The sequence below is a fragment of the Phyllobates terribilis genome, unplaced genomic scaffold (genome assembly GCF_046119375.1).
Source record: "Phyllobates terribilis strain yellow unplaced genomic scaffold, ASM4611937v1 Scaffold_4__5_contigs__length_816908805, whole genome shotgun sequence".
Taxonomy (NCBI): domain Eukaryota; kingdom Metazoa; phylum Chordata; class Amphibia; order Anura; family Dendrobatidae; genus Phyllobates; species Phyllobates terribilis.
The window spans coordinates 37,864,327-37,887,670 of record NW_027362764.1 but is presented as its reverse complement, the minus strand read 5'-3'; the positions used below and the strand labels follow the sequence as shown (position 1 = coordinate 37,887,670).

The 23,344-nt window shown below is 46.7% G+C and overlaps 1 protein-coding gene across 3 annotated transcripts in view; it reads right to left on the bottom strand.

The window, feature by feature from the left end:
• The window catches only part of CRPPA (CDP-L-ribitol pyrophosphorylase A), a 220,744-nt gene that overhangs the window by 173,018 nt on the left and 24,382 nt on the right, over window positions 1-23,344 (bottom strand). For 2 of the 3 annotated variants that reach the window (XM_073676466.1, XM_073676465.1), the window contains exon 3: window positions 4,802-4,951. The exons of the other annotated variant lie outside the window; for it this stretch is intronic. In XM_073676466.1, coding sequence (XP_073532567.1) covers window positions 4,802-4,951 — 150 coding nt within the window. The remainder of the gene's footprint in view (window positions 1-4,801; window positions 4,952-23,344) is intronic. 3 annotated transcript variants of the gene reach the window in all.

The window sequence follows — 23,344 nt, the reverse complement described above, 5'->3', positions numbered from 1 at the left end:
GACTCCTACAGTATGTAAATTCCTAATTAGGGATATTGATCCACAATCCAGGGATCCTTGGAGGCTAAAGAATTGCGCTGAACTTCACACAAACTCTACAAGAAGAAATATTCGGTACCATATTCGAGGTCTACAGAATAGGGACCAGTTGGCGATATGTAGCTTGCTAAGAACTCCAAGAGCAAAAGGAGAGATAAAGGAGAAAAGAAAGCCAAGGTATGGTCCTAAATGGCAAGTTGGACTATTAATATGAGGCAAAATAAAAAGAAGAGTGGGACGAAGGCAGAATCCAGAGATAAGGATAAGGTCCACGTAGGAATAAAACACAAACTATCTGAGCTAGAACGTACCTTTTATGCATGCATAAGTGTATGATAGCTGAGACCTCCACCAATCATGAGAATGGAGGTTCAAAAGTCCTCAGTTTCGATGGAGTGGTAGTGAGCATGTGCGACCACTTCTCCATTCACTGTCTATAGAAGTGATGGTCGCACATGCTCACTAACATATCTTTGAAGCAGGGGAATTTGTGCCTCATTTTATAGATTGGTGTTGGTCTCAGCATTCGGACCTTCATCGATTATACATTTATCATCTATCAATTGGATAAGTTAACCCTTTAAGAGTTCTCAGCTGAATCTTCTGTTTTTAACCTGTCGTGGCAATGTCATCGGAAGCAGAAAGATCTCTGGCAAGATCAAACAGGAGAGAGGAGAAGTGCTGGTGTTCAGAGAGGTGAGAAATACACCCCCATTTGGATTTTCACTCATGGAGGGGGGGCCCAAAAACCACTACAACCTACGATGTCACTGTGCAATGGACTTACATTCTACTTCCTCAGACAGTAGGATTAAAAGACTCATTAAAGTGTTAAAAGTAATTTCTGAAGTTCTCAACCAAAGCAACAAAACTTTTTTCGGTCCAGATTTCGAGTACACGAATGTGACTCATCCCAAGAATAAAAGTTTTCAATTATACCGGGAGATGTCAGAAAACATCAGGATTCGGGAAGATCAAAAAGGAAAGTGACTTTCTTTTTTGTAGACGATGTGGATGTGAGATTTCCCTTTAATACTCCTCATTACAATAATGCCCCCTATTTCCCCCCCTTTGAAGTCAGAAGCCTGCCATTTCTAGCAGACAATTGAATTAGATATTTTCGTTGCGACCTCAGCCATTTCTTAACTGGTTCCGTGTCCCTGTTGGTACAGTGTAAATGGCTTAATGTCACCGTGACCGTTTTCCCTGTACCAGAACCAGATGTATCACGGAGGAGATTATACGGGAGATCGCGCCTGTCCTTAAATAACACTGGAGATTTCGGCAACGGAAAAGAAAAACACTAATCCTTCTCCTAACTTGATGATTGCTGGTGGTCCCATCACTGGCAGTCCCATTGGCAATGGATGGAGAACAGGTGCACATGTTCGACTGCCCCCCCAACAGCACTGTTCTCAGGATGGAACCACCAACAATCAGCAAGTTACTCAACCCATAATCAATTAATAGAGAACGGGGGTCTGTCATTCATGATCTTAAACAATAAGCTAGATCAGAGAACAGCTAAAAAAAAAAAAAAAGGAGCGTCTGTCACTTCTGGAAGACCCGACACTTCCATGCATTTACGTAAACAGCCCATTGATTTTAGAGAAGCTATTTGTCATACTTAATTCCACCAGTGGTGGTGCTATAGAATAATTTATCACTTGCTGCTCGAGTCTCTAGCAGATTACAGCTGATCTCGGCGATCGCCTAATTTGACAGCAGGACAGTTTGCCATCGTGAAATTTTCAGACAGTCCGTTAACAAAAACGGATTATACAAAGTGTGCAACCACTTTAACAGACAAAGTAAATACTCAGGATATATGAGGGCTGTTCTGGTTAAAGAGGAACTCATGGGGCCGTCATAAAAACCCTTTCAAACTCTCATATTTGACATGCACTGATCGCTCGCTGCAGAGATCATTCGGTCTGGTCTTGGCTTCGACATTCAAGCACTGCACCGAAACAAGGACCCAACAAAAAAATCTGAACTTTTTGACAGACACCTTCTATGGGTGACCTCATCTGTCACGCACATTTAGGTCGCGAAAGGGTGCCAAGGGTGGGATTTTTGGTTTCCCTAAATGAACCATAAAAGAACTGAACTTTGCAAACCCTGCTTAAAAGTTAACGTCTTTATTTATTTTTTTTGGGTAGGGGGGGGTGTTACGGCTATGGAGGGGGAGGTATTTTTGCTTGTCTATGGGGTGGAACTTAAATTTCCCATCATGGGAAGATAAAGGGTTATGGATGACCTACCTTCATCAATATTAGATTGGTGGGGGTGTATCATGTGTCCTCCCTCACAGATGGCTGCTGGATGTCCAGGGTGTATGGAGCCAGAGCTCCAGGAAACAGAGCTGCAGTACCTGAGAATGACCACTACATGGTGTACTGAGCTGCGGTGTTCTGGCTCTATGCACCCCGTACATGCGGGCACCATGGGACCTGGTAATGGCTGATCCATGGAGGTGCAGAGTGTCCGACCACCACCGATCTGAGATTAATGACCTGTCCTAAAGCGTAGGTCATCACTATTTTAGGATTGGGCGACCCCTTTAAAATTTTGGTAGGGTATGGTGTACGGATAGCTTTGGCAATATCTGTCACAGGTGTGTCAGATGTAACGGAACAGCTGGTTGCAGAAGGTCACTTCGTTTGGCATTACAGACACCTTCTTAAATCTGTCTTACTTTAGGACCCAGTGACTACCTCCCTCCTGCTCTGTTTGACACCCTGCCCTGGATGTTTAAAAACTTTCAGTTTGTTGCAGGGAGGTGCCAGCGATATTCACATGTTACCTTGTGAAGGCTTGGAGCTATCGCAGCTGGCTTACTTCCACTCTGGTGCTTTGGAGGACGTTTGGTGTTATCTCTCTGGTGTCCGCTCAAGCTAAGTTTCTCCCCCCTGTGTTTGTCTCCCTTGTTGTCTTTAGTTTATAGTGGGGACTGACTAGTGCTCATCTCCCCTTCTCTATCCAGGGCCTAGCTCTAGGGATATACAAGGCTTCGGTATCCTGTTCGGCGATTGGGGAAGAATCAATATAGGGACAATAGTGGAGACAGGGTGATATCAGATCAGCCTAGAGGTCTCCACTCCCCCTTTCCCTAGTGTCTGGGCACTCTTCCCCTCATCCATTCGTGTTGCACTTTGTCTTACCTACACTGTGCGTTGACAATATCACTGGTATTTATCATGCACTGGATCGGGATGGCCGTGAGCAAGTATCATTTACCTCTGGACCACCAGGGATCGGTCTTGGCACTGGACTAGACACTGAGGCAGTAGCACTAGTTCTCTTCTATGGGGTCAAATCACCATCAATATCTACACCTTTCTCTTATCTATTTGTGAACATTGATATAGATGATTATTCCTTTAAAAAAAGGATGTTAAGTGGGTGAGGTCAGGGAAGAGCATGCTCATGTACTCGGCCCCTGTCCCCACTCCAGGGGGTTATTTATTTGCACTCTTTTTAATAGCGCTATGTAAAAGTTCTGTCTCCAAGACTCCTATTCAAAACTGCAGAACGACCCGACACATAAAACGTAAAGTTACATTCCTGGAGTTTACAGGGGCGATCATAAAACCCAACATCTGTATTAACCCCTTCCCGCCGTGGCCAATTTTAGTTTTAGCATTTTCATTTTTTTTGTTCTCTCCCCTTTTTTCAAGAGCCATAAGTTTTTATTCTCCAGGCGACATCGCCGCCGTACGAGGGCTTGTTGTAGTTTTGAATGACACCATTCATTTCACCATTTAATGTACTGAAAAAAAACAAAAAAAAAACAGGGGAATAAAAAATTCCAAATGAGGTGAAATGGTGAAAAAAAAAAGACAAACGCATTTCTGCCATTGTTTTTTAGGTTTTGTTTTTACTGTGTTCGTTATGCGATAAAATTATCTAAACAAAAAGATTCTACAGATCAGGATGATTGCAGCGATACCAAATGTGTTATAATAATATTATTATTATTATTATTAATAATAATAAATAAATTATTATTATTTTAATGCCTTAAAAAAAAATTCAGAACTTTGTTAAACAAAATAATATTTGGTTTCGGTCGCTATTTTCTGAGACCCATAACTTTTTTTTAACTGATGGGTACCTATAAAGGACTTTTTTTATTATTATTATTATATTTTATATTTATAATTATTTTTTTCAATTTTATATATTTTAAATAGATACTATGTTAACGGATGCAGTGATACCAAATATGTATATTACATGTATCAGAAAAGTCTTGATTTTTGAACTGGGGAAAATAGGGGATATTTTATTTAAGGAATTATTTATTTATTTATTTATTTACTTTAAAACTTTTTTTTTTTTTTTTTTTTTTTTTTTTTTTACATCTTACCATCATTTTTTAGTCCCCATAGGGAACTTGAACAAGTGATCATTTGATCGCTTGTTGTATGTCCAGCATTGCCGTAGTATATAGTGAAAATCACGGCCTCCTATGAAGCCCAGCTATGGGCTTCCATCGGCACCTTTCGATCACATCGCACAGCCGTCAACATACAGTTTGCAGCCCTTACAAAAAGTGAATAGTATATCGGTACTCTGCAGACCCGCACGCGACCCACCACTTTATTCTGAACACCCACAATGCAAAGCACTCCGCTAACAGGAAGCCGGTAGAATTATGAATGCAGCTCTGGCTGTGAGCAGAGTATAAGATACCGCAAGATGTCACCCGGAAATATACGGGAAAAGCATTGGCGGAGGTCAGATAATAAGCGCTCACCTGAAGATACGCTTTATAGATGACATCAAACAGAAAGGCTTGCGGCATTTCACTGGCTCTGTGCTTCGCCCGGTCCAGGGAGTGGTCTAAGCAGAAGTCTGCGGAAGGAGCGATAACCGTGGACACCAATGGTCGCACCGCCCCAGCGGCCTGCGGAGGAAGGGAGAACAGCAGTGACATTTATAAATATATTCATCCAACAGAAAGCTGGAAATGTCGCGCAATACGCAAAGGTAGCGGAGTCGAATTATATGCTAACTGCAGCTCATCTCCATTCCAATGAATGAGACTGAGCTGCAATACCGGTCACAGCCTACTGACAAGAGTGGCGTCATTTCTGAATCAGACTTGGTTTTAATTTTATTTATGACAACTCCGTAAGAGCTGTGATCCGGCAGCGTCCGTCTTTTTAGGCGTGCATGAAAGCGCGGTCTGCCACATTTTTGTGCATCTCTGAAAAGAAGGACACTGCTGGACAGAGGCCAGACGGAGTCCAGAGTAACTCAATATAGTGATTGGATACCTCGAGGTTTTCATCACTCGGAGAAAACGCCGATATAAGTGATCAGCGTAAAGCGCAGGATAAATGTGATCCAAAATGTTATATAAAATGCTCCCAATAAAAGCTTCAACTCAATCCACACAAAAAAGCAAATCCCCCACTCAGGTCCGTCAGGCTTCCACGTTACTGGTAGTACAAACGCTCTGGAAAAGCATTATGGCCCTTGCCGCCCAAAACAAATTCAGCAAATTCTGCGCTCCCAAATCCAAATGTCCCCCTCCTTTCTGAGCCCCACAGTGTGACTAAACCGCAGTTAGCGTCCACAAGTTTGACATTTCTGTAGCAATGAGAGCCTGCCTAATTTACAGGTGCATGTCTCCAGAAGCATGAGCTGGGCATAACGTATCGGTCACTACAACGCCCTGGTCACTACAACGCCCTGGTCACTACAACGGCAGTTTGCAATTTTCACTCAGTAACATCTACTGCTGCCTGTTTCTGGAAAACATCCATGGAGTCAAAATCGTCACTACACCAATAGATAAATTCACAAAGGGGTATAATTTCCAAAATGGGGTCCACTTGAGGTGGGATTCTGTTCTTCTAGCATTTAGGGGCTCTGTCTATGGAGTCCGCAAACTATTCTAGGAAAATCTGCGCTCTAGCAGGCCAATAGTGCTCTGTCCCTGCAGAGTCTCGCCATATGGCTAATCAGTACTATACAGCCACATATGGGGTATGTCTACAATCAGCAGAAATTGTGGGACAAATTTTGGTGCCATTTTTACCCATTCCCAGTGTGAAAATGTAAAAGCTGGGGCTAAAACAACATTTTGGTGGTAAAAATGTAATTATTTTTTCTTCACTGCCCAATGGTATAAAATGCTGTAACCCACCTGTGGTGTCAATATGATCACTGCACCCCTAGATGAATTCATTCAGGTGTAGTTTGTAAAATGGGGTCACTTATGGGGGGGGGGGTTCTGCTGTTCTGGCACCTTTGCGGCTCTCATAATGGGTCATGGCACCCTTAAATCAGTCCAGCAAAATCTGAACTCCAAAATGGCACTTATTCCCTCCTGAGCTTTGCACTGTGCATCAAAAGTTGTTTTTGACCAAATATGGGGTATTGGCGTACTCAGGAGAAATTGCACAAGTTTTAAGGTCCATTTTCTCCTGCTATTCTTGTGAAAATGAAAAAATTTGGGGCTAAAACAACATTTTTGTTTGAAAAATATATTTTTTCATTTTCACAGATCAACGTTGTAAAATTCAGTCAAGCACCTGTTCAAGTTGCTCACCAGAAGTCTAGATAAATTCCTTGAGGGGTCTAGTTTCCAAAATGCGGTCACTTGAGTGGGGGTTTCCACTGTTTAGGCACATCAGGGGCTCTCCAAATGGGACATGACACCCGCAGACCATTCCATCAAAGACTGCGTTCCAAAACGACACTCCTTCTCTTCAGAGTCCTCCCATGCACCCAAACAGTAGTTTTCCTTCACATATTGGGTATCGGTGTACTCAGGAGAAATTTCTCAATAAATTTTGGGGTCCATTTTTTCCTGTTACCTTTGTAAAAAATTGTGTCTAAAGTAAATTTTTTGTGAAAAAAAGTTAAATGTTCATTTTTTCCTTCCACATTCTATTAATTCCTGTGTAGGACCTAAAGGGTTAATAAACTTCTTAAATGTGATTTTGAGAACCTTGAGGGGTGCAGATTTTAGAATGGTGTCACTTTTGCATATTTTTTGTCATACAGACCCCCTCAAAGTCACTTCAAATGTGATGTGGTCCATAAAAAAAAAGGTTTTGTAAATTTTATTGTAAAAAAAAACAACAAACAAACAAATAGTCTCAGAATCACCAGGATCCAGAGTTATTACCCCATAAAGTGACACTGGTCAGAATTTAAAAAATTGGCCCGGTCAGGAAGGTGAAAACAGGCTCGGGGGTGAAAGAGTTATAAACTGCATTTTGTGGTTACTTGTATTATCTCTGTCTAATATTTACATTTGTTCTGTGATCTGAAACATTTAAGTGCAACAAACATGCAAAAGAATAAGAAATCAGGAAGGGGGCAAACACTTTTTCACACCATTGTACAGTACAGACCAAAAGTTTGGACACACCTTCTCATTTAAAGATTTTTCTGTATTTTCATGACTATGAAAATTGTACATTCACACTGAAGGCATCAAAACTATGAATTAACACATGTGGAATTATATACTTAACAAAAAAGTGTGAAACAACTGAAAATATGTCTTATATTCTAGGTTCTTCAAAGTAGCCACCTTTTTGCTTTGATGACTGCTTTGCACACTCTTGGCATTCTCTTGATGAGCTTCAAGAGGTAGTCACCGGAAATGGTCTTCCAACAATCTTGAAGGAGTTCCCAGAGATGCTTAGCACTTGTTGGCCCTTTTGCCTTCACTCTGCGGTCCAGCTCACCCCAAACCATCTCGATTGGGTTCAGGTCTGGTGACTGTGGAGGCCAGGTCATCTGGCGTAGCCCCCCATCACTCTATTTCTTGGTCAAATAGCCCTTACACAGCCTGGAGGTGTGTTTGGGGTCATTGTCCTGTTGAAAAATAAATGATGGTCCAAACCGGATGGAATAGCATGTCGCTGCAAGATGCTGTGGTAGCCATGTTGGTTCAGTATGCCTTCAATTTTGAATAAATCCCCAACAGTGTCACCAGCAAAGCACCCCCACACCATCACACCTCCTCCTCCATGCTTCACGGTGGGAACCAGGCATGTAGAGTCCATCCGTTCACCTTTTCTGCGTCGCACAAAGACACGGTGGTTGGAACCAAAGATCTCAAATTTGGACTCATCAGACCAAAGCACAGATTTCCACTGGTCTAATGTCCATTCCTTGTGTTCTTTAGCCCAAACAAGTCTCTTCTGCTTGTTGCCTGTCCTTAGCAGTGGTCTCCTAGCAGCTATTTTACCATGAAGGCCTGCTGCACAAAGTCACCTCTTAACAGTTGTTGTAGAGATGTGTCTGCTGCTAGAACTCTGTGTGGCATTGACCTGGTCTCTAATCTGAGCTGCTGTCAACCTGCGATTTCTGAGGCTGGTGACTCGGATAAACTTATCCTGAGAAGCAGAGGTGACTCTTGGTCTTCCTTTCCTGGGGCGGTCCTCATGTAAGCCAGTTTCTTTGTAGCTCTTGATGGTTTTTGCAAATGCACTTGGGGACACTTTCAAAGTTTGCCCAATTTTTCGGACTGACTGACCTTCATTTCTTAAAGTAATGATGGCCACTCGTTTTTCTTTACTTAGCTGCTTTTTTCTTGCCATAATACAAATTCTAACAGTCTATTCAGTAGGACTATCAGCTGTGTATCCACCTGACTTCTGCACAACACAACTGATGGTCCCAACCCCATTTATAAGGCAAGAAATCCCACTTATTAAACCTGACAGGGCACACCTGTGAAGTGAAAACCATTTCTGGTGACTACCTCTTGAAGCTCATCAAGAGAATGCCAAGAGTGTGCAAAGCAGTCATCAAAGCAAAAGGTGGCTACTTTGAAGAACCTAGAATATAAGACATATTTTCAGTTGTTTCACACTTTTTTGTTAAGTATATAATTCCACATGTGGTAATTCATAGTTTTGATGCCTTCAGTGTGAATGTACAATTTTCATAGTCATGAAAATACAGAAAAATCTTTAAATGAGAAGGTGCGTCCAAACTTTTGCTCTGTACTGTATATATATTTATATTTGGAATTAAGAGTCTCTTCCGATCCCCCATAAAGTGGTCTCGTTACCACTCAGTGTAAATAAGTCCAATACCGAGTGTATATAATTGTACTAATAGGTTTGCATCCCCCATCACGAAATTACTGAAAACTTCCAATCCGGTTATATAAAAATCAGCCAATAGAAATAATCAATGTTGTCATTGCCGCGATGATTGCTATGTTCCCTTCCAACAAATAAGAGTATGGAATCGCTTGTGCCGATGCAAAACAATAATAATTGCATCGTACGCTCAATTAATGCATCGTTACGTGGATTGCCCTTTTATTGAGGGGCTGCGTGTTGGGGGTGGGGAGGGGGGGCTCAGCGGCGCTCACTCATCACATACATTGTCAAGTGTTTATTTTCTTACATGGAATTAAGAACTAATAAGATGTTGGAGCGAATTCTGCACTGATCCGGAAGGCTACATTCCTTATTAGACGGAGAGTAAACAATGGAACTTTTGCTGATTGCTTTTCATCAACTTTTTTTGGGGGGGAAAAAAAGGATTCGTCATTAGATTTTTTTTTTTTTTTTTTAGTAGGGCAGTAACTTTAGCACTAGCGAGGGTGTATACAGCAAAAGTCAAAATTGTGCCACCCTAGGGGTGTAGAGCTAGGGTGGCACGAAGAGTTTATGCGCTCAGGATACTGGACTCGGTAATAAGTAAAATCCATTGGTTCCGGCCACTGATCAGCCTCATGGCAGCGTATGGATGAGGGGCTGTCCTGATGGGTCATTCTTCTATAAAAGATCTTATAGCAGGACCAGACTGTCATATTGGCTCTGTTGTACCCCTTTGAAGTGAAAAGTGGTCTGTAAGCACAAAATGACTAAAAAAACCAAGCACAGGCGCTCGGTGCACCATTGACATAGCCCAACAAATCATTGCTCCTTGCCACTTACTTATTTTGTATCTGCTTTCCGCTTCTTGATTGACCACTTTGGCTTTAGAAGAGCCATAGAAGGATGGAAATAAATATCACTAGATGGGAAAATACAATGAACCGATTGGCCTCATCAATGGTGCACCCAGCGCTTGTGTTTAGTTTGAACAGTCATTTAAGCCCCCGTCTCACATAGCGAGATCGCTAGCGAGATCGCTGCTGTATCACGGTTTTGGTGACGCAACAGCGACCTCACCAGCGATGTCGCTATGTGTGACGCTTTGCAGCAATCAGGCCCCTACTGTGAGGTCGCTTATCGCTGCAGAATGTCCTGGACCATTTTTTGGTCGTTGCCCTCCCGCTGGTCAGCACACATCGCTGTGTGTGACCAGCGGGACCAGCGATCAGGCTGGTAACCATGATAAACATCGGGTTACTAGGGGCACATGCACACTTAGTAACCCGCTGTTTATCATGGTTACCACTCTGCTATGGTGAGCGGTAACCTCCCGCTCACCGTAGCAGGCTCGTAACCATGATAAACAGAGGGTTACTAGGTGCGCGTGTGCCCCTAGTAACCCGATGTTTATCATGGTTACCAGCCTGCTCCTGCTTCAGCAGGCTGGTAACCAGGAGCAGGACATCGTGGAAAGATTCTTTCCACGATGTCGCTGCTCCCCTGATCGCTGGTGAGCCTGCCTGTTTGACAGCTCACCAGCGACCACATAGCGACACAGCAACGATCCCTGACAGGTCGTATCGGTGTCGTGATCGCTGTAGCGTCGCTAAGTGTGACGGGGCCTTTAGTTCTTCTGATAGACAGACTTTAAGCCCTTCACCTCTGAGCCTGTTTTCACCTTCATCATCAGGCCAAATTTTACAGTTCTGACCAGCGTCACTTTATGAGGTAATAACTCTGGAGCTTCAACGGATCCCACTGATTTGGAGATTGTTTTTTTTGTGACACAGTATGCTTTATGGTAGTGGTAAACTGAGGTTGATATTTTTTGCCTTTAATTTGTGAAAATATCGGAATTTCGTCAAAACTTCTGAAAAATTCCCAATTTTCTAACTTTTAATTCTTAGACGCTTAAAAGAGAGAGTTCTATCTCACAAAACAGTTAATAAATAACATTTCCCAAAATGTCTACTTTACATCAGTGCCATTTTTGAAAAACACATTTTTTGGGGGGTTAGGAAGTTAGAAGGGTTAAAAAATTTATCAGCAATTTCTCTTTCCAACAAAAAAAAAAAAAATTTACAAAACCAATTATTTTAGAGACCACATCACATTTGAAGTGACTTTGAGGGGTTTAGTTTTTAAAATGTCGCCTTTGGGTATTTTCTGCATTATAGGCCCTTCAAAGAGTTCAAAACCACATTCAAGAAGTTTATTCACCCACCAGGTGTTTCACGGGAATTAAAGCAATGTAGAAGAAAAACAATGAAAATTTTACTTCTTCTCACAAAAATGTTGTTTTAGCCAAAATTTGGCATTTTTACAAGGGTAACAGGAGAAAATGGACCATACAGTTTGTTCTGCAATTTCTCCCGAGTACGCCAATACCCCATATGTGAGGGAAAACTACTGTTTGGGCGCATGGCAGGGCTCAGAAAGGAAGAAGCGACAATTCAATTCTGAGGCACAATTTTGGCTGAAATAAACAGAGGACACCATGTCGCGTTCGGAGAGACCCAGACATGTCAAAACAGCTGAAACCCCCACCAATGATCCCATTTTGGTTGCTACACCTCTTCAGTTATGAAAAATTACCATAGTTTTCCACTAAAATGTTGCTTTGCCCCCTAGGTTTTTAATTTTCAAAATGGGATAATAGGAGAAATTCAACTGTACAATTTGTTACACAATTTCTCTTGTGTACACCGATACCCCATATGTGGTCAAAAAATACTTATAAAGGCACAGTGCAAAGCTCAGAAGGGAAGAGGCGCCATATTGAAGTTCAGCTTCGCTGGAATGGTTTGAGGGTGCCATGTCACATTGGCAGAGCCCCTGAAGTGCCAGAACAGCGGAACACCTCCATAAGTCACCCCATTTTACAAACTACACCTCTCCAATGAATTACTCTAGGGATGTAGTAAGCATGTTGGCACCAAATGTGCCTCACAGAATTTTCTACCATTGAGCGGTGAAGAAAGAATAATTACATTTTTACAAATAAAATTTTTTTTTAGCCCCAAGTTTTACATTTTTCTAAGAGCTAATATGAGAAATTGCACAACAAACTGTGAGGTTCATTTTTTCCTGAGAGCGCCAATACCCTGGATGTAATCGGAAATACTTTTCAGGCACAGTGCAAAGCTCAGAAGGGAAGGAGCGCCATATTATAGTGCAGATTTTACGGTGATGGTTTGAGGGAGCTATGACCCACTGGGAGAGCCCCTGAGGTGCCAGAACAGCAGAACAGAATCTCCCATAAGTGACCCTATTTTACAGACTACACCTCCCAATAAATTCATCTAGGGGTGCAGTGATCATATTGACACCGCGGGTGTGTCACAGAATTTTATACCATTGGGCAGTGAAGAAAAAATTATTATTTTTTTACCCAAAAATTTTTTTAGCCCCAGATTTAACATTCTCAGGGGGAAATGGGTAAAAATTGAGCAAATATTTGTCACACAAATAAACTCTGGGAGGTCGTGATGACTCATCGTGTGGGGAGAAGTCACGCAACAGAGGGGACCACAAGCCTCCCATGTGGCAACCCTTCCCCCGGCAAGCCAGGCATTTTATCTGACTGGTATGGCACCCAATTTTCCAACTCTGTGATAAACCTTACCATTCCTTTCTGCATTAACCTGGTATGTTTGTAAGCTGACCCTGCATGACCCCCGTTCACCACTTTTCTTTTCTTTATCATCAGCCTGTTTTACTTTGCCTGTCTTGGCCAGTCCCTACAGTGACATCTAGGAAGGCTGTCTTGGCCAGTCCCTACAGTGACATCTAGGAAGGCTGTCTTGGCCAGTCCCTAGAGTGACATCTAGGAAGGCTGTCTTGGCCAGTCCCTAGAGTGACATCTAGGAAGGCTGTCTTGGCCAGTCCCTAGAGTGACATCTAGGAAGGCTGTCTTGGCCAGTCCCTACAGTGACATCTAGGAAGGCTGTCTTGGCCAGTCCCTACAGTGACATCTAGGAAGGCTGTCTTGGCCAGACACTACTGAGACCCTTGGGAGGGCAGTCCTGGATAATAATTAGAGAGACCCTTGGGAAAGCTGTCTTGGACAGACACTACATACACCTTTGGGAAGGCTATCCTGGACAGTAATTACAGAGATATTTGGGAAGGCTGTCTTCGACAGGCATAAAATAGTTTTGAATGATGGCCTTTGACAGTCACACTACAGACATTGGTGAAGGCCATCTTCCACCATTACCATAAGAATGCGGACAGTGACCCAGATAGGAGACTCCCCAGGACTCTGGATGGAAAGCAGAGGAATCTCACTAAGGTAGCAGATCATGGAAGTACCTGCTCCATAATCTGTAGCACATTAAAGCTTTTCTTGCAAAAACACAATTAGTATTTGTTTCCACAGTGTCTTAAAGCCCAGAGGGAACGATAGTCTATTTGGCTATGTTTACCCCATGGGGGCTTTCTTCTCCTGCATGCTGATGGACGACTCTCCATGAGTCGGGGTTTTTATGTTACTGGTGCTTTTTGGGCCTTATCATATTTTCAATAAAAATTATGTTAAAATAGAGTAAATGTCTGCTTCAGTTGTTACAACTCTTATATAAGGTTAGCTTCATTTATCTTCCAAATTATTAATACTGCCATAAACAACTGTAGAAAACACTTGCAGCTTTGCTTGTCCTTCTCGGCAGCTCTCATGGACTTCAGAGGAGAGGGCGCCTCTCAAGAACGGACATTTCTCCCACTTACATTCCATGAGGGTCAGAGATGAGACTCGCACTTATCAGTAACTTCTGGAATATTCTGTAGAAATTCCATAAACGCCTAAGTGGCCTCCGTGGTTGCAATAAACTTTGCATAAATCATCAGTACACGTGAATGTAATAAACTTTTTAGTATATCACAGAGAAATCTCCTTCTTTCTCCACTTAGGAGCCTCTTCAGCCCACCCCCACTTTTATAATCAGAATTTATTCTAAAAAACTGTTTTGTTTCGATCAAACTAAGGTGGATTTCCAGCTCATTTAGGGATCACATTACAGCAACCTGGTGAAGTTTATGGAAAGGGAAGACAGTAGAAAAATAGAGAAGCAGAGACACAGACTGTTGTGTGCTGCAGCTCTTTCCTATTTTTCATCAATATTAATCTTATTTTCTATGGTCACAATGTTTGCCCAGGATATGTCCTATGGATAGAGATATATATATATATATATATATATATATATATATATATATATATATATATATATATATATATATATATATATATTATATATATATATATATATATATATATATATATATATATATATATATATATATATATATATATATATATATATATATATATATATATATATATATATATATATATACACACACATACACATACAGGCTCGGACTGGCCTGGCGGGGTGCCGGGAAATTTCCCGTTGGGCCCCGGGCCCCCTGCAGAGAAGACAGAAGAGAATAAAAAAAAATTTAAAAAGTGGTCGCGGGCCCTTTAAGGACGCGCGCACGCACTCTCACTGCCGCGATGCCCAGGACAGTAGCGGGAGGGGCCTGGGAGCAGGAGAGCCGAAGAGCAGAGCAGGGGCTGCACTGCAGCGTCACACTCAGCAGACAGCACGTCTGCTAAAAGTGACGTCACATCACGCCCTGCACTGCAGTCTCCCACATTAGGAGCGTGTCTGTACTGTACAGGTAGTGTAATATTTGTGGGTGTTTGTATGAATTTGATGAATTTGTGTGTATATGCCTGTGTGTGTGTGTGTGTGTATATATGTGTGTATGTATATGTGTGTGTGTGTGTGTGTGTGTGTGTGTGTGTGTGTGTGTGTGTGTGTGTGTGTGTGTGTGTGTGTATATGACGCGCCCCTGGGCCTGTGTCGCGCTGCGTTGCGCACGCGGGAGCTTACCCGGAGCCGGATCTGTTGAGGGTTGTAGTCTCGTGGCGGTGACCCGGTCCGTGCCCAGGGAGTCAAACTGAGCGGCGATATATCAGCGGTAGATGTTGGACGACTACGCCACCCGTTGAGTACAGCTAAGGAGCTGCTGCTGCAGGGCAGACCGCTGAGGCCGGTGGTAGGATTGTGCAGCGTGATAGTATAACCCCCAACGGGAGGGGTATGGCCTCAGGGCAGCCGACGTGGATGATGGAGGTAGCAGGAACCACTCGGAGACGGTACGGTGTAGTTCAGGGTCTTTACTGGTGACAAAGATAGACCCTCCCGGAGTACTGGCTAGCGATTGGGGCCTGGTCAGTCCTTGAGCAGATGGGATCTCCCCTGGCCAGGCGGAGTTGTAGGCCTCCCAAACTAACTGTACTCTTCTGGCTACCTTGCTAGAGGCGGGTATAAGTAGCCCACGTCCCTCAGTGTACCGTGTGGTGCTCACCCGTATGGCCGGTGACTCGGGGGCCGTCGGGTTTCTTGGCCAGAGGACCTGGAATCCCCTGCCTGACGGATTCTGCTGCTGGGTAGGAGTTAGTCCCCACAGCCTCGGACTCCGGGTCCGGTAAGAAATCTTCTCAGTCAGGGCGAGCTCTGCAGCTGCCAGCCCCTGACTCCTTGTAACACTGCTCCCACAGAGCTCCTGATGTTCTGTTCCTATCTTTGCTTCTTTTCTCTGTCTCTACTTCTTCTCTACTCACTAACCCTGCCTCAGCCCTAGGTTTATATAGGGGAAGTCCTTCCCCTCCCAGGACTGGGCAGGAGGTGTGGCATGCATAGGATCCCTGACCAAGAGACCTCCCACCTGCTCTCAGACGTAATATCTCTATCACTGTGGCAACCAGACCCCTGGGGTGTCACATTCCCCCCTAGTGAAATTTAGTACTCCGGGACTAAACATATTTTTAGAAAAACATAACAAGGTATAAACAAAAACAGTACAATAAAGAAAGACATTAGGATGGTCACGGCATGTCCGCAACCGGGTGCAGTCTTTGAAGAAAACAAAGGTGTCCATTTCACCAAAACAGGGAGACGTAACCAGGTAGGGGTCTGTCCTGCCCCGAGTCCTTAACAGTCTTTTAGTCCATCCTGGGTTACGCTCCAACTAATTGTACAAGGATTCCCAGTAAATCCACCAAGGACTCCTAAAAATAACTAGAAACACATAATTATTTACAAGTAACAGACAGGTGACCACAAATAAAACAATTTAAACACTTCAAATCCTCCAACGTGCGGGTAACTGGCCTCTAGTGGCCCTAGTGGACCTACGGAGCTGACTGTCTGGCCCTGAACTACAGGGTGTAGGAGCTGTCAAGGGTAAACTGGGCAGCTGTTTACGGGCTCTTTGGCTCACTAGGGATATGGCAGGCTCACTGCAAGCAGAGGGTTGATCCTCCTGATCTGCTGGTGTGGGGTCTTCTGCCTCCTGGACCGGCTGTTCTTCCAGCTCTACCTGTTGCTCCGTAGGTGCTTGGGATGCTGGTTGGAGGAAGGTGAGTACGGGTACCACAACTGCACCATTGACTTGAGTCCAAGACCGAGGGAAGTCTCCGAGCACAGTACTAACCATATCTTCCCTTTCCTCTACGGGTCGATGGTCTTCTTGTTCCTCTTCAGGGTTCCGTAGCTGTTCAGGACACTTCTTCAGGTGATCCCGGGATACAATGGCTGTGGTCTCCCCTCCGTCTTTACTGATGGTACAGACCTTCGGGTTCTCGTGGCTTGAGGGCAGTATGGTGTACGGGTCCTTCTCCCACTGGTCGTCCAACTTGTGGAGCCGTCTTTTACTCTTCAAGACCTGCTCTCCGGGCACCAGGGGAACAGCGGGAGCATACTGGTTGTAAGTTTTCTCTTGTCTCTCCCTAGCCTGACAGAGACTTCGCTCCACGCTCTCCTGTACTTTCCGGTACTGCTGCTGCCTCTCTGTGTCCCAGTCTGCTTCTGGTGAAGTGTCCTCGGGTGTCAGGACTCCCATTTCCAGGTCAACAGGTAACTTACCAGGTCTCGCCCTCATTAGGTAAGCCGGGGTACAGTTGGTGGAACCTACCGGGATGTGGTTGTATAGGTCCACCAGATCGGGCAGCTTCTCAGGCCACAGACTGCGTTCTTCCAGGGGCAAGGTTTTCAGAAGATCCATTACCACCTGGTTCATTTTCTCACAAAGTCCATTAGTTTGCGGATGATAGGGTGTCGTCCTTATCTTCCGGCAGCCATACAGATTGCAGAATTCCTGGAAGACCTCCGCTTCAAAGGCAGGTCCCTGGTCCGTCAGCACTTGGTCCGGGTACCCGTGTGGACGGCAGAAGTGCTGCTGGAAGGCTCTAGCTGCTGTTTGAGCCGTTAAGTCCTTGACGGGGACGACAACCAAGAACCGGGAGTAATGATCCACGATGGTTAACGCGTAGACGTAGCCACTTCTGCTTGGGGTCAGTTTTACATGATCCAAGGCTACCAGTTCCAACGGCTGCCGGGTGACGATGGACTGCAGGGGAGTCTTCTGGCTGGCACGGGCCTTCCTTCTTAGGTTGCACGGGCCACAGTCTCTGCACCACCTCTCGATAGTTCCCCTCATGCCTACCCAGTGGAACCGCCCGCGCAGCAGGAACTCCAACTTCTTCCATCCGAAGTGTCCAGCCCCGTCGTGGTATGCCTCCATCACCATGGCTGCGTCTCTTCGTGGCACCACTACTTGCCAGAATAGTTCATGCGTCCGGGAGTTAACCATTCTGCGGCACAACTTCCCCTTGTAAAGGAACAGTCGACTCTTCTCAGCCCACAGTTGTTTGGCTTCCTCCGGAGCGTCTGGGTCAAGGCGAGCCTCTGGCCGAGTCAGCATCTCCTTCACCAGTCGGACGGCAGGGTCACTGTCTTGCGTTTCCTCCCAGTTGTAGTGAGGCAAGGGGTTAAACGTAGCGGCTTGCTTACTCCTTACCCGATGGGAATACTGGATAGTCCCATGACGGTGGAACGCGGGGAGTTCGACTTCTTCCAGTCCCTCTGGATCTTCTCCTACGTCCGGTAGGTTTGGCATCCTGGACAGGGCGTCCGCGTTGGTATTGGAGCGTCCTGCCCGGTATTTGATTGTGAACTCGTAGTTGGACAGACGGGCCATCCATCTCTGCTCTAGGGCACCGAGTCTTGCCGTGTCCAGGTGTGTCAACGGGTTGTTATCCGTGTACACGACGAACCGGGAAGAAGCGAGGTAGTGCTTAAAGCGTTCGGTGACTGCCCACACCACTGCCAGGAACTCTAGCTTAAATGAGCTGTAATTCTCAGGGTTTCTTTCGGTGGGTCGCAGTTTTCGGCTGGCGTAAGCGATTACTCGCTCTTTCCCCTGCTGGATCTGGGACAGCACGGCTCCTAGCCCGATGTTACTTGCGTCGGTGTAGAGGATAAAGGGCTGGCTGTAATCCGGGTACGCCAGGATTTCATCCCCCGTGAGGGCCATCTTCAGCTGGCGGAAGGACTCTTCTTCCAACTTCTCCCATCTGAAGGGCGGCTTCTGGTTCTTGACCTTCCGGGACTGGCCTATCAGGAGGTCCTGCATAGGAGCTGCCTTTTTGGTGAAACCGGGGATGAACCTGCGGTAGTAGCCTACCAACCCGAGGAACTGCCGCACTTCCTTTACACTGGAGGGACTTGGCCATTCCTTAATTGCGGTGATCTTATCAGGGTCGGGAGCCACTCCGTCAGCGCTCACCACGTGTCCCAGGTACTGCACCTTTGGTTTCAGGAGGTGACACTTGGAGGGTTTCACCTTTAGGCCGTAGCTTGCCAGAGCTTCGAACACTTCCGCCAGGTGTTTCAGGTGGTCCTCATAAGTCTTAGAATATACGATGACATCGTCCAGGTACAACAGGACCGTCTCGAAGTTTCTGTGGCCCAGACAGCACTCCATTAATCGTTGGAAGGTTCCCGGTGCGTTGCAGAGTCCGAACGGCATACAGGTAAACTCGCTAAGTCCCATCGGGGTGGTGAATGCGGTCTTCTCCCGGTCCGCCTCTGCTACAGGAACCTGCCAGTACCCACTAGTGAGATCCAAGGTAGAGAAGAAGTTAGCAGATCTTAAAGCAGCCAAAGACTCCTCTATCCTTGGTAAGGGGTACGCATCCTTGTGTGTGATACGGTTGATTTTCCGGTAATCTACACACATCCTCATGGTGTTGTCTTTCTTTTTGACTAAGACTAGTGGAGCTGCCCAGGGGCTACAGCTATCCCTGATCACCCCAGCCTCCTTCATGTCTCTAAGCATCCCCTTGGCGTGTTGGTAGTGTGCAGGGGGTACGGGTCGGTATCTCTCCTTTATGGGAGGATGGTCTCCCGTGGGGATGTGGTGTTCTACCCCCTTGACTCGCCCGAAGTCTAACGGGTGTTTACTAAACACTCTCTCGTACTCTTGAACCACCCGATAGACTCCCTGTTTCTGGTGTGAGGGAGTGGAGTCAGTACCCAAATGTAGTTGCTGACACCAGTCCTCCATTGTTTTCTTAGAGCCGTTACCTTCCTCCGGGTGAGATGGAGGCAAGGGTTCCACAGATTGTATAGCATTTTGGTTAATGGTATATAATTTGGCTAGCGTGGCATACCGGGGCAGGTACACTTCCCTCTTCCCGATATTGATTATGCGAACGGGCACCCTCCCATGGCGTACATTAACCACCCCCCGTGCTGTCAAGATGGTGGGCCTACTGTCTGAGTAAACTGGTTCTACCATTGCCTGGTAATCTCTACCTCTCAGACCAATAGCTGCCCGGCACCAAATCATCATTTCACTTTTTGGGGGTATGGCAATAGGGAAAGGGTCACACATTCTCACGCTACCAATCTCACCGCCGGAGAGTTCCACCTGTTGCCGTCGCATCAGTGACCGGATCTCTTTTTGGAGCACTCGCTGCTCGCCGGAGCTGGCGTTCTTGGCAACCTGCTGTAAAAGGAAAATCACCTCTGCAAGACAATTTTCAATTACATTAGTTCCTAGAGTTATCTTTGGGTGACTCTCGTGTTTGTCAATGTCTACAATGATCAGTCCCTGTGCTGCCAGTTCGACTCTACCGATTTTAATGGTCACCTCTTTAAATCCAATCTGTGGCACGGGCTGACCATTGCTGGCGATGATACTCAAGTCGTCGTCAGGGTAGCGGGTGATATCCGAGTCATTCCAGTACTGCTTGAAGAGCACGTACGGGATGGTGGTGACCTGTGACCCGGTGCCCAGTAGGGCACTCATAGGAATGCCATCCAGTACCACGGGTAAGACTGGACGTCCTCCCACATATTTGTCGCGCCAGTTCGATGGGCCTGGTGATCTTTTTCCTGGGGGTTGGCCCTCTACCCCAGGTTGTGCCAGTTTAAAGGACAGTACCTTGCCATATGTCCGGGTTGATTGCAGCGGCGGCAGATGGGTCGTCCGTCCTCGTTGTATCGGTCGCTGGGTCTTCCTCTGGCCGGTGGGGTCCTCCTTGGTCGACGCCACGGGATGTCCTCCGGTCCGGATGCCAGCTGGATCTTCCCTGGAGTGGAAACCTGTAAAGACTGCACAGTTCGGGTTAGCGCAGCAACGCTTTTAGCTAGCTCTTGGACCTGATGGTGCAGGTCTGGAGCCGGGTCATTGTTCAAAGCCTGCGCATCAGCTCCCACAGGCCCTGCCGACAAGGGTGCCGCCTCCTGGTGGTAAGTGGTAGTGGGGCGTCTGTGGGTCACAACGCCACCTCGTGCCGGTTCTCGGAGCACCCGGATGGCTCTGTCCTTGAACTGTGCAAATCCCAGATGAGGGTCCTGTAAGGCCATTGCCCGCAACTGGGTTTGGTGGGCATTACAATATAAACCCTCTATAAATTGTTCAGTCAACAGCCTGTCCTCGTCTCCCACGCCGTCAGGGTCGGTCTGCTTAATGGCTCTCAGGGCCTCTTGTAGGTTCAGGGCATAGTCCCTTATACTCTCGTGTGCTCGCTGCTTGCACCCGTAGAATCTAAGCTTGATCTCGGCTGAGGTGCGGGTATCAAAGGTGTCCCTCAGCCGGGTTAGTATCCCTGCGACAGTCCTCCCCCCAGGTGGCCAGGACTTTACCTCCCTTCGGGCTGCCCCAGTTAATTGGGCCACCAGGATGCTCACTTTTTGCTCTTCTGTGAGGGGGTACACCTGGAAGAGGCTATCCAGCTTTTCTCTAAAGTCATGCAGGGTATGTGACTCCCCTGAGTACTGGGGTAGCCAGGCCGCTCCCGGGATATAGGGCATGGTGAAAGGCATGACTGCAGCAGCGGTGGCGCTGGCGGGGGTTGAGGCAGTGAAGCTCTCCTCCGTATCCGACATCCTCCTCCCCCCTAGTGGACCGTGGCCTACCTTGCGATGATCCTCTTCCGTAGGCCGCGGCTCCGCAGTAGATCGTCAGGGTTGAGGACCTTCCGTCGCGCTCCTGTGACGTCGGCGTCTGCTGGGCTCCTTCCAGGACCTTACGCGACGTCCGGACGTGAGGCGGGGCTTCAGTTCTCGCGCGCTTTCGGAGTCCACGCCCCTCTTCTTCCCGCGCGACGTCTTCAAGATGGCGTCCAACGGCGGGAAAACTCCACGGAAGGCGGGAAGAAGGCTGAAAATGGCGCCGGATGGCGGGAATCTTCACCGATGGCGGGAAGAAGGCTGAAGATGGCGGGAATCTTCACCACAGGTAAGTTTGAACAGTCTTTTTCAGGCACGCAGTACCCGGTGGTTGCGGGCACGATATCCTGCCGACTACGCCAAAAGTTGACGCGCCCCTGGGCCTGTGTCGCGCTGCGTTGCTCACGCGGGAGCTTACCCGGAGCCGGATCTGTTGAGGGTTGTAGTCTCGTGGCGGTGACCCGGTCCGTGCCCAGGGAGTCAAACTGAGCGGCGATGTATCAGCGGTAGATGTTGGACGACTACGCCACCCGTTGAGTACAGCTAAGGAGCTGCTGCTGCAGGGCAGACCGCTGAGGCCGGTGGTAGGATTGTGCAGCGTGATAGTATAACCCCCAACGGGAGGGGTATGGCCTCAGGGCAGCCGACGTGGATGATGGGGGTAGCAGGAACCACTCGGAGACGGTACGGTGTAGTTCAGGGTCTTTACTGGTGACAAAGATAGACCCTCCCGGAGTACTGGCTAGCGATTGGGGCCTGGTCAGTCCTTGAGCAGATGGGATCTCCCCTGGCCAGGCGGAGTTGTAGGCCTCCCAAACTAACTGTACTCTTCTGGCTACCTTGCTAGAGGCGGGTATAAGTAGCCCACGTCCCTCAGTGTACCGTGTGGTGCTCACCCGTATGGCCGGTGACTCGGGGCCGTCGGGTTTCTTGGCCAGAGGACCTGGAATCCCCTGCCTGACGGATTCTGCTGCTGGGTAGGAGTTAGTCCCCACAGCCTCGGACTCCGGGTCCGGTAAGAAATCTTCTCAGTCAGGGCGAGCTCTGCAGCTGCCAGCCCCTGACTCCTTGTAACACTGCTCCCACAGAGCTCCTGATGTTCTGTTCCTATCTTTGCTTCTTTTCTCTGTCTCTACTTCTTCTCTACTCACTAACCCTGCCTCAGCCCTAGGTTTATATAGGGGAAGTCCTTCCCCTCCCAGGACTGGGCAGGAGGTGTGGCATGCATAGGATCCCTGACCAAGAGACCTCCCACCTGCTCTCAGACGTAATATCTCTATCACTGTGGCAACCAGACCCCTGGGGTGTCACATATATATGCCTGTGTGTGTATATGCCTGTGTGTGTGTGTGAATTACCTAACAAACAGGCAATTCCTGCATGTGTTGCGTTGTCTACCGCCGCAAAACATGCTACCCCGGGGACTCGAGCATATTAGCAGAGCACTACAAGATACTCAGACAACACCCGAGCATGCTGGGATCACACCTTATCCGAAAACGCTCGCTCAGCACTAGTTGCCAGGTGCTGTTGCCATGTTAGTCATTCAATGAAGCTCAGCCTGAGGTTGGGCTCCATAGAAGTGTCACAATCAAGGTGCCGGACGTTATTGCAGCACCCTCACTTTGTAGTTAGCGGTGACTGTAAAGTCTCCCTCCTTGCACCGATCCTATGACAGGAAGCGAGTGGCGGCAGGGAGAATAAAACGTAATTTTCTCCGTGTAGCCAATGCTTTTCCAATAAGCCGTCTAACCAGGCTTTAAACCCTATTTACCTGCAGATTACCCCTATATCTGCAGATAAATAGCGTTTTTCAAGGTGACAAGTTACAATTAAAGGGACTCTGGCAGTACGGAATGACTGTTCGAACAAAGTCCTGCCGCTCAGTGCTTCACAGCGCGGCCA